The 12,263-nt window shown below is 44.9% G+C and overlaps 1 protein-coding gene across 6 annotated transcripts in view; it reads left to right on the top strand.

Annotated features, from left to right (window-relative positions):
• The window catches only part of SAMSN1 (SAM domain, SH3 domain and nuclear localization signals 1), a 204,674-nt gene that overhangs the window by 71,722 nt on the left and 120,689 nt on the right, over positions 1-12,263 (top strand). The window contains exons 1-2 of one of the 6 annotated variants that reach the window (XM_068270531.1): positions 381-439; positions 8,873-9,001. The exons of 3 other annotated variants lie outside the window; for them this stretch is intronic. In XM_068270531.1, the coding sequence (XP_068126632.1) occupies positions 8,978-9,001 (24 nt within the window). In that variant the 5' untranslated portion in view covers positions 381-439; positions 8,873-8,977. Of the gene's footprint in view, positions 1-380; positions 440-8,782; positions 9,002-12,263 lie in introns of those variants that run through there. 2 more of the 6 variants (XM_068270530.1, XM_068270529.1) reach the window with 2 other exon arrangements.

The raw sequence follows: 12,263 nt of genomic DNA, 5'->3' as shown, positions 1-12,263 counted from the left end.
CTGCTGGCATGACACCTGCCTAATAGGCAAGACTGTACGGCTTTGTCAAGATCAATATTAATTTGTCAACAATAATCAGGTGTTGCTAATCTGTGTGAACATACGTCTACACATGAAAGGTTTAGCAAGATTCCCCTTCCAAGTCACTCGCTACCACACAGAAGCAGCACCCCACCGCATTGCCAAGGCCCCGAGGGCACCTCCAGCTGCGCCGCAATTAAATCACATCTTGCAGTCGTCTGTATTGTCCTTAGCAAGGTCAGCTTTCTACTGAGCCAACAGAAATAATATCTGCTTGGAATCTCCATCTGGGCTGGATGGGAGTGATGCAGAGACGGTGCTGGAGTCGCTGTGTACAGTCTCCTGAGTCCAAGCTTATGGAATTAAACACTCGTCCAGGGTCTAATGCCAAAAGCACATCCAGGATTGCCAGGCGGTGGTGAGTATTACCAGATCAGCGCTGAATGGGCATGCTGGAGAAAATTAATCATGACATTTGTAATGAGCATTAGCACTCATTAACACTTTGTTTTATTTCATAGCGATGATAATCAGAGCTGCAGGGGGAGGGAGGCAAAGTTTGACAATATTAGCATTAATGAAGTCTTGAAAAGTCAGAATAAGTATTAGGAAAATGATTGTAGGAAGGCTGTATAGTAAAGGAATGTGTTACAGAGATGCTTTATCTCTAAAGGTGGCCACACATGATACAATAAAATGATCCGATTTTACAGCAATTCGGTAAAAAAGATTGGATTTCCCAAAAAATCAAAAGCTTTTTTTTTCTACTCAAGCAAGAAATCCGATTGGATTTCCCGTTTTTATCTGATAAAAGTCAATGAATGGTGGATTTTTCTGATTATTTTTTATGAAAATTGAATGGTGTGTGGTAAATTGTCAGTTTATTAATATATACACCCAAGCAAGTTTCCAATCATTGTTATCATAATTGAGGGAAAATTGAACATGTGTGTGTGGTACATTGGTCAGATTTTTGAAATGTTACAAGCAGAGAGAAAAATCGATTTAAATTATTGAATTGAACAGATATTTAAAAAATTGTATGGCGTGTGGCCACCTTTAGGCCAGAAATCCACTAGGAGCGATTTCTAATCCCTAGTGATTTGAAAAGCTCTTGCTAATGCAATGCTAGGGGGGATTTTTATAAAATCACATCGCTCAAGTGGGATCACACCCATAGCATTACATCAGCAAGAGCTTTTCACATCGCAAAGCGCTCAGAAAATCGCTCCTAGTGGGTTTCCGGCCTCACACATATATATGTACAAAAGTACAGTAAAGTTGCCATGCGCAAAAGGCCCACGTTACGCAATTAGCATGACCTGCCTTACCTAGTTAATGCAAGCCCTGCGCTAGCAATGCTTGCGGGTTGCGCTAATTGCGCAACTGCGCTACCTTGTAAAGTTGCACCTTTACCATACTTTTGTGCATGTGTCCTATAGTCAAGTAATGTCAAATTGTGTAATAGATGTATTTAGTTTACCTGCACTTTTCATGTCAAATCATGGTACTTATTTCCAGATACAGGAGCTTAAAGCCGACCTAAACTCAGAACTTCCTCTCTGCTCTTAACGATAAGCAACAGCATAATATCCTTTAAAGAAAAAATTTCTTTGTTACAGCCGATACAAATCCTGCAATAATTCTGCAGTGTGTCTACTTCCTGCTTTCATGGAAACAGACATAGGGTTAACATCCTGTGTTTACAAATTAGCTGCTCTACCGAGGCAGCCAGCCGAGAGATCAAATTACAGTTGTGATTAGTCGCAGATGAGAGGGAATTAAACAGGCTAAACTCTCTTAACACATACAGGGTACATTTCTCTGTTTTCATTTATCCTGTGCAAGAATTCAGGTCCACTTTAAATAAGCATTGTAGCGACATACGGTATATTAAAATGCAGTAAATTATTCAGGATAACCACTTTTACTGTAATTTTCCTGCTTTCAGCATCAAAAACATTTCTATTTATCTATATATTGCTGTATAATAAAATTTAGCACCGCCCACCCAGTGATGTTTAGCCTAGGCCAGTGGTTACCAAACTTTTTTGGGTGAGGGCACCCTTGATGGCTTTGAAATTTTTTCAAGGCACCCCTTTGGCAAAAACTACTGAAATGCCGTTATGACCCTTAGCAGGCGACGACTCACACCAAGTAGCTAGTGATGCTTATTAGGCACTGTGATTCCTCTCATGTTCAACTTCAACCATGGTTGCGGGGACTAAAGGTTAACTAGCAGGTAATGCAGCCACATTGTATATCAATGTGCAGTTGCATTACCTGATAGTATTGCATAAAGGATGGGGATGCACGCCGAGGCACCCCTGAAAGGTGCCCGAGGCGCACCAGGGTGCCGCGGCACCCAGTTTGAGAACCCCTGGCCTAGGCTAATTAGCTATGCAGAATTTTCCACCCAGAGCATTCTGGGAGATCAGGTTTATTTTGTCAGACATCCCTCACCCTCCTCCGCCTGATCTATGTGTACCCCAATCGGAGGGGTGCCTTGCTTTTGTTCTCCTCCAACAAAGTCATATGAATTATGTATAGAATGTTTGGGGGGCCCAATGTAAAACTTGCCCTGGAGGCCGGAGCCCAAAGCTCCTTAGCTATCCCACTGCCACTGGGGCTCAGTCTAGGCTGTTTATTATGCGGAAATTCAATTGCAAATTCCTTCCAAAAATTGGCGATCAAAGAAAAAGTAGCAAACAGGTTGAAAACTAGTGATCTTTTTTTACTGGTCATCACTTGTATACATATGGTGATCTGGAAAGTGCTGCTGTTTCTGCAAAAGTAGCTCCCCTTAATTAGTGGTATAATCTCCTTAACAATCAACCATTGTATCAACCAGATTGTGTACTGTTAATGGTGCTGATTGATGATGAATGATCATTCTACCAATCATACCATTGATTAGAGATGGCCCGAACCTCCGATTTTCGGTTCGCGAACTTCCGCAAAAGTTCGTTTTGCGTGAACTTCTGTGAACCGCAATACACTTCAATGGGGAGGCGAACTTTGAAAACTAGAAACATTTATGCTGGCCACAAAAGGGATGGAAAAGATGTTTCAAGGAGTCTAACACCTGGAGGGGGGCATGGATGAGTGGGATAGACGCCAAAAGTCCCGGGGAAAAATCTGGATTTGACGCAAAGCAGCGTTTTAAGGGCAGAAATCACATTGCATGCTAAATTGCAGGCCTAACGTGCTTTAAAACATCTTGCATGTGTATACATCAATCAGGGAGTGTAATTAGACTACTGCTTCACACTGACATACCAAACTCACTGTGTAACGCACCACAAACAGCTGTTTGTGTTGTGACCGCCATGCTGGACTGGTGCGCACCATGGCCAGAGTTTTCAAGCCCATATGGTCGCCGGGCTGTGGTAACTCAATGATAGAACAACAGTGACTGTACAGGTACAGGTAAGTATATGCAGTGATGGGTATTATAATGTGCACCTGTCACACACAGACAGGTACCGGACAAGCACAGTGACACTGCGTGCCCTCACGTAGGTGGGTGGGTGCACAGTGAACAACAGGTAGGTATATGCTGTGGGTATTACAATGTGCACCTGTCACACACACAGGTAGTAGTCACTGAATGTGCTGGGCCTGGCAGTGGCACACACAGTAGGAATTAGCAAGGCTGTCTATGCAACACAAGTCTCAGTTGGACACACAAAAAAAAATAAAAAAATCACAAGAACAAGATTAGCTCTCAAAAGAGCTGTTGTGGGGTGCTTTTTTTAGCAATAAGAATCAGCAAGGAGCAAGCTAACAAGCAGCCTACAAGAGCCTAACTAAGCTTTCCCTATGAGAGACTGATGGCCATATCCTATTCAAGGTGATAAGTAGCTTGCAGATGCGAGCTACTTATCACCTTGCCATCGCGCGAGGATTACCGGCAAATCCTATTGCCCATATCCTTCGCACGATGGCCGATCGTTAGGGAGCATTACTCACTCGCCCGCCGCCATCTTCCGCCGCTGCATCTGGGGGTCTCCATTAATAAGGAGACCCCCAGAGCTCCCCGTCGGGTCGCCGCACAGTTTAGAAGCCCCCGCGCAGCTCTTCACCGGCACCCCTGCTGGCATACATACCGCCGCAGATCACCCGCCGCCTCTCGCCGCAAAATCCGTTGCGTAATTACAGTGTATCTAACACTGTAATTACTGTCGGCATAGAAGGAGCCCGGGCAAAGCATCTTTGAATCTGCAGCCTGGGCTCCCCATTGGTCCGCTGTCTGAGCCATTTTATTGGTTTAGACAGCGGACCAATGTGGAGCCCAGGCTGCAGATTCAAAGATGCTTTGCCCGGGCTCCTTCTATGCCGACAGTAATTACAGTGTTAGATACACTGTAATTACGCGACGGATTTTGCGGCGAGAGGCGGCGGGTGATCTGCGGCGGTATGTATGCCAGCAGGGGTGCCGGTGCAGAGCTGCGCGGGGGCTTCTAAACTGTGCGGCGACCCGACGGGAGCTCTGGGGGTCTCCTTATTAAAGGAGACCCCCAGATGCTGCGGCGACGACGTGCGTTATCTAGTTTAGACCTGCTTTTTGCAGGTCTAAGCTAACGCTCATGTCTGCCAGGAAGCATCGCTTCCCGGAGACATGATAAGGGTAATTGGATTCGGTGTTAAGAACTCGCTGGGCGATTATATCGCCCAAGCGAGTTCTTTTCCGCCTGGGTGGGTCTAACGTTTAATTAGATTAGGCGATGCCCCCATCGCCTAAGTTAAGAACTCGCCAGTGCTTAGCGCTGGCGAGTTCAGCAATAGAATATGGCCCCGAGTGTCTGCAGCAGCTATCCCTTCACTAATTACTGTAGGCACACGAGTGAGTGAAAAGCCTGACGTTGCCTGCCTTTTATAAAGGGGGGGGGGGGGGGTCCAGGAGGGAGTGTAGCCTAATAGGCTACAATGTGCCTGCTGACTGTGATGTAGATTAGGCGATGCCCCCATCGCCTAAGTTAAGAACTCGCCAGTGCTTAGCGCTGGCGAGTTCAGCAATAGAATATGGCCCTGAGTGTCTGCAGCAGCTATCCCTTCACTAATTACTGCAGGCACACGAGTGAGTGAAAAGCCTGACGTCGCCTGCCTTTTATAAAGGGGGGGGGGGGCTCCAGGAGGGAGTGTAGCCTAATAGGCTACAATGTGCCTGCTGACTGTGATGTAGAGGGTCTAAGTTGACCCTCATGATGCACTATGGGCGCGAACTGAACTTCTGGAAAAGTATGCGGTTCTCCAAGATCGAGAACCACAGAAGTTCGCTGGGAACCGTTCTCCCGGCGAACCGTTCAGGCCATCTCTACCATTGATCTGAACTTCAGATAGCTTCTATTAGTCTGATTGGATTGGTTATCACTTTCCCCTCCTTTGGGGGGCACGAACAATCGAACGTCTGATCTAATTGGGGGATTGTACCATTAATGGGCACCTTCATATTATATATATGTGTGTTCAGACTGCTTCCTTTACTTCACGGTGACTAAATCTGTAACGTCAACTGAGGTGTATTATCTCTTCCTACATCACATCACCTCACACCACACGTGTAGCAATAACCACTGTGGCCTGCCAGGTGCTGGGAGGCTCCACCTATCCCCGCCTCCTCGTGTTATTCTTACCTGATGAGGTCCTTCTTTCTGGCACAGCAGGGAACGCTGTAGGCAGAACTGTGCAGTGACACAGTTTGAAGCAAACCCAATCTAGCAGTGCAGTTAACGAATATTTCCAGAATTTGTTGTTACTTTCCTGCTATGTCACAACGATAAGTTCTATCAGGGGCGTAACTAGAAATCACGGGGCCCCAGGGGGAAACTTTGGATGGGCCCCCCTCCCGCCTTCTCTCCGTGCCTAGACCTTTCAAGCATCACTACAGGACACAGCACTTGGAGAGGGGTAGAAAGGCTGGGGGTAGAACAGGCTGTACACAAGAGCCTGCTGGACACTGAATAGGGACTGTCTACAAATATGTGTCTGCAAAACTTTGTATGATTCCTTATCAGTGGCTGAGCAGATGCAGTCATTAGAACAACTGTGCAAAGAGCAGAACGTTTTTCCTCTCCTTGCCTTTAGTTGTCAGTCTCACAGAACAGGGGGCCCCATGGCTTCTGGGTCCCCCTGTGGCTGCATCCCTTGTAGGGTCTATTTTTATGCCCCTGGGTTCTACCAGGCACTGTACTGTGTTTAAATAAAGCAATGTTCTTGAAGCTGTGGTGTTCATAACTTGTATCCAGGGGCATAACTACAAACAACAGTGATAACCCGTGAAAAGGTCATGGGGCTTCCCTCTGCCTTTTCATGAAACCACAACAAGTCCCCACGACCCCACCCATCCCATAGAAAGTTTAAGCACATACTTCCACCTCGAGCAAATGTGGCCATCATAGTAGTATCCTCCGTACAGTTCCTGATGAGTCATGTGACCCAATGTGTGTCAGGTGACACACATCGGGAGCCCATGAAGGCTGCAGCAGAAGAGCCAGTAACTACAAGAAGAGAAGAGGACGGCACCCGGAACTATCCATATAGCTTTTCTCTGCATTGATTGGTAGAATGCCACGGTGGTAGCGATCTGGTCAACACTACACCAGATTTTTGTTAAAATCTGATTGGCTTTGTGGAACAGTTGGCATTCCTTGATCAGTTTTCGATTAGGGTAATAGTCATTTCCAAGGCCAACCATACATCTGGGGCATAAATTCATATCATGGGCCCCATAGCAGAAGATTGGTGGAACCGCCAGCACTTGCCCATACTTTGGTGGTAATGTGTTCCTCTTTCCTCCATGGATATGAGTGGACACAGTAACCAGGGGCAACTACTGTGATAAGTCTTAATCATTTTTGCTCCAAAAGATGTGTTAGGGCTTATTTATTTTCAGGGCCTCATTTCTCCATGAACAACAATCTAGGTTTATTCAGATCATTTATTCAGATGTCATCACACTCTGGAACATCATCATAACTCCCCAAACCCTGAACTCCATCATGAAGTTATCGTAATGAACTCTATTCCTTCTTCCCTATAGAACAATCTACTTTTTCTGTGAACCCGGCACTTGCCATCCCGTATTGCTTTGGATCTAGTCACTGCTGGGTGTTTTGAGTCAGATTCTTTTGGGGGTGTCTGCTTTCCTCCTTGAAGGGTCTATCTGTCCTGCTGCATTCTATTGCCAATTGATTTCACTTTTTCTATATGTATACCATAGCTGCCTGGATACTATTTAAAGAGAATCTGTAGTAGTAAAAAATTTTCTGTACCGTGTTAGCCAAACAATATATGTAGGCGACAAACAGCAACCAACACAACTGCCATCTTCGTGTTTGCTATTTACCTGCATCAGTGTTTTACTACAGCTAACATCTGGAAATATGCCTGAAGAAGGGGACTAGATCCCAGAAAGCTTGCATTATTTCACTTTATCAGTTAGCCATTAAAAAGTATTAATTTTACAAGACTTTGTTTTTTTCTACCTACATATAGGAGAATCTGTAAAAATAGAAGTGCCCATAGAAGTGCCCCTATGGGGTACTTACCTCGGCAGGGGGAAGCCTCTGGATCCTAATGAGGCTTCCCCCATCCTCCTCCGTTCCAGCACGGTCAGCCACCGAAAGCGTGTCAGCAGTGCTCCAGGATCATAACAATCCTGGGTGAGCCTCGTACAGGTGCTGCAGCGGCTTTCTTTCATGCTCAGGCAGAAATAGCCGAGCTTGATAGGATTCACTCTACTGCACAGGCACGTGTTAGGATCCATTTGTATCCAGAGAACTGAAAGTGGGATTATATTTGAAGTAGAGCTTGTATTTTGAGCCTCCTCAAAAATCATGCTAGGGCTTATTTTTGGGGAAACAGGGTACAGGGGAGTAGTACCTGTGACAACAAGGGGGCCCAGAGCTGTGTGGGCCATCCAGCTACTAATCTTCCCTCCCTCCAAAGCAATGGATCATCCTCCAGATCAGGTATTGTTGTGGCTACATTTGTTATCAGTGTTAAGATCATAATAGCTACGCTTGTTTTATGACCCTTGCAAGACGGGCCCCAAGGCTGTGAGAATCACCAATGGGAAGCAAGGGAGGAAATTTGAACACTGGGGTGGCCTAATCCAAATTTTGCTGGGGGGGCAGGATTCGTAGTCATGCCACCTCTGAAAGAAAGATTAAAATGCAGTATACATTACATATAGTGTTTGGACACACTAGTTACCATTCCCCCCCTCCCCCCCCCCCTCAAGCTCTTTCATTTGGATAGTGTACTGGCTGGGGGCTCTGCCACTGACACAGGAGACCAGGGTTCGAATCTTGGCTCTTCCTGTTCAGTGAGCCAGCACCTGTTTAGTAAAGAGACCTTGGGCAAGACTCCCTAACACTGCTACTGCCCATAGAGCGCACCCTAGTGGCTGCAGCTCTGGCGCTTTAAATCTGTCAGGAGAAAAGTGCAATATAAATGTTATTTGTTATTTCCCTAGTTAGATGAATGTCTGTTTCCTACTACTCTTCCACACTGTGTGCTCTCCTGCTTCTGGGCCCCACTGCAGCCACCATGGTTATTACTACACCCCTTCATACTTCTCATAACACAGGGCATCCTTTATAACTGTTACTGATGTTTGTTAATCTACCTCCATGCCTACTAGATTACCCAGCATGCTTTGTTTCTCTGTGGTCTTGTTGTGTGGAGTATTTTGATTTGTGTTTTGTCTGGTGACTGTGTTGCTGGGCACATTATCTGCTGCTGTACAGGGGATGGAGTGAGCGCTCTCGGGAAGCCTGTCTCATTTAATAATGGGCTCTGAGTCCCATGGATTACTGCAGGGATTTTATCTTGCTGTAATCTCTAGAAAGAAATCTGCAAACAGCTGGGAGGACACGACAGATCAGCATTCTTCCATTGGAACGCCGCGGAATACAACTTTTAAGGACGGAGTTTAACCTACATTCCAAAAATGAACCTGTTCTGCTTCTCATTGGTGAGTACGAGGCACTTTCACTTACACTGTATTACCAGTTGGAATAAACTTCACCTCCTAGAGGGAAGAAATATGTATGATGTATTATGTAATGTGGATTGGTGGCTGCAGGAAAGAACTCATGCTGTGTGTCTGCTAATCGCGCTGCTCTTTATGCTACTGTAGTGAATACAGAGGAGGCCACCGTTCCTGAGCTTAGGAGCTGCTAGATTATGTGCGATTGCATTACATTCCCTGGAATTTGATTTTGTGTTGAACATGATGATGACATTTAAATGTCTTTTGTTGTTGGAAGGCAATGATATACTGTACAGTCATGCTTTTCAGTCTCCTTTCTACCCTCTATCCTACCATGGTGGTTCCCCATAACTCATGCAGTTATGCTGTCTGGCTGACTCCCTCAAGGCTACCTCTTTGGGCCATGGATCTCTATAACGTGCAAAGAGCGTGTTGGAATACCTGACTGTAGATGTCGCACAGATCTGAGCAGTGCACTGGCAGTTGTAGATATACAGGAATTGATATGTATGGTGTATTATGTAATGTGGATTGGTGGCTTCAAGAAATGGCTCACACTGTGCTTCTTCAAATTGCGTTGCTCTTCATGCTATGGTAATGAATACAGAGGAGGCTACCGTTCCTGAACTTAGGAGCTGCTAGATGATTTCACTAAGTGTTGATGGCATTTAAAAGTCTTGTGGTAGGAAGGCAATGACTGTACAGTCCTTTAGCAGAGTAAGGGCCTGTTTCCACTACACGCAGATTGGATGCAGAATGGATGCAGAAAAACTGACTCCAATGAATGCCTATGGGAATATCTGCATCAGACAAATCGCATTTAGTGAAAACAGGCCCATAGGCATTCATTGGAGTCAGTTTTTCTGCATCCATTCTGCATCCAATCTGTGTGTAGTGGAAACAGGCCCTTAGGCTTGTCAGTCTCTTCTCCACTCTCTGCCCTACTTTGGTGGACAGTTATGGCTGGCTCCCTCAAGGCTACCTCTTTGGGCCATGGTTCTCTATATCTTGATAGCTCCCAACCGTTCCTCTTTCAGAGGAACAGCCCCTCTTTGGTATCCCTGTCCCGCTGTCCCTCTTTCTTCCTCATGTGTCCCTCATTCAGGGCTGATGTACAGCCCTATGTAAATATATTTACTGGGATTTTTTTACTGAAAAAATGTGTTTAATTGACTCTAAACGTTATCCCCATCCTTTAAAGGGGCACTACAGCGAAAAACTGTAAAATTTAAAATATGTGCAAACATATACAAATAAGAAGTACATTTTTTTCCAGAGTAAAATGAGCCATAAATTACTTTTCTCCTATGTTGCTGTCACTTACAGTAGGTAGTAGAAATCTGACAGAAGTAACAGGTTTTGGACTAGTCCATCTCTTTATAGGGGATTCTCAGGGATATATTTATTTTCAAAAGCACTTAGTGAATGGCAGTTGCTCTGTACAACTGCCAAAAAACTTTGTAGGGAGCAGGGAAGCTGGCCAGCATCATTGTTTAAAGAAAACCTGAACTGAACATTAAAAGTCAAAATAAACATACACAAGTCATACTTACCTCCTGTGTAGTCTACTCCTCAATCTATTTTTCCTCTCCTGCGTCCTGTTTGTCCACTGTGATCAATGGAATTCTCTGTCCTCCATTTTGAAAATATCCATTACCCCATAACAGCTTCCTGGTCAGCACACAGTTAAACTGTAACATCGCCCACTTGAGCCATAGGGAAACATGGACACATCATTTCTCCTCTCTGCTGTAACTGACATCAACTGATGTATAACTGACAGAAACTGACATAATTCAGTTCTGACAAAATGTTGTCAGAACTGGAAGGAATCACTGTAAGAAGAAATGCTGAGCTTCTGAGAGGAACTGATGGCAAGGTGACTATGTAATGTTCATTTGAAGTTACCTCATGTGTTTATTTTAAATAATTTGACTCAGTACAGGTTCTCTTTAAATCCTTTTTTTAGGGAATATCTTTATAAAGAATAAACGCCTTGCTGAGAATCCCCTATGAAGAGATGGACTAGTCCAAAACCTGTCACTTCTGTTAGATTTCTACTACCTACTGTAAGTGACAGCAACATAGGAGAAAAGTCATTTATGGCTCATTTTACTCTGGAAAAAAATGTACTTCTTATTTGTATATGTTTGCACATATTTTAAATTTTACAGTTTTTCGCTGTAGTGCCCCTGTAAATAGATATACGGTATTTCTTATTTTAAAATGTTAATATGAAGGAAAATGAACCAGATTAGAAAGGACCAGTGTGGTTTGTATTATATACTGTATATAAAAAATTGAAATAACTAAGCCACTCCATTGCTGCAAATATTTATGGAATTATTGCTGATTTCCTGACACCTCTACATTCTACTTGGACTTCTAGCCTCTGTATGCAGACTTTACATATATTGCATACAAGTCACTTCCCCACACTGTCCCATATAGCACATAATCACTGAAATATGTTGTGTGTTCTTGGCTTGGCTTGTAGCATGGTCACCTGACCCCAGCCTTGTACCAGCCATTTGTATTAGCATGATAAAACATGAAACGGTTTTCTGTAGAACTTTGATATTCATTAATATTTCATACCGTCTCTAAAGGCAGACCTCAATCGCCTTGAAACTCTCAACGGACCAGTATGACTGTCCTAAGGCCCCATGACAGACTCATTACACTGGATGGCATTTACCAGTCCCCTTTTACAGTTTCCTCAGCAGAGAGGCTCACATTGACTCAAGTATCCCTCCCGCATATCTGAGGCATCAAGCAGAAACATGACAGGATGACACTCCACCATCTAGACTACCGGCAGGCCGCAGGACTTACACTGTAAAGTGGTTGCCAGGCGCAGACACTGGAATCTTCCAGTTTGGCAGGGCCGGTTCAAGTAACAATTGGGCCCTAGGGCAAAATTAGTCTGAGGGCCCCCCAACAGACACCCCGACCAAAAAGCGTCTTTAGAGGCCCTTTGTTGCAGCCAAATTTCCCTCCTGGGCCCCTGAGCTGGCTGCTGACCCTCCCTCAATCACCTCCCAACTTAACAGACTCTGCAGAGTCCCTGGGGAGCAACAGTTAAGATGGGGAGGGACACCTTGGGGGCCCCTACAGGCTCTGGGGCCCTGGGGCAATTGCCCATTTTTTCCTATGGTAGCTCCGGTCCTGCAGTTTGGAGTATCTTCCATGCAATTGTAGGATGACTGGAGTTCCCCCAGCAGCCCAGCTCTGCAAACAGCTG

This window comes from Hyperolius riggenbachi, chromosome 2 (genome assembly GCF_040937935.1).
Source record: "Hyperolius riggenbachi isolate aHypRig1 chromosome 2, aHypRig1.pri, whole genome shotgun sequence".
NCBI lineage: Eukaryota > Metazoa > Chordata > Amphibia > Anura > Hyperoliidae > Hyperolius > Hyperolius riggenbachi.
Note: the sequence above shows the minus strand (reverse complement) of the source record. Positions and strands in the feature narration are given on the sequence as shown.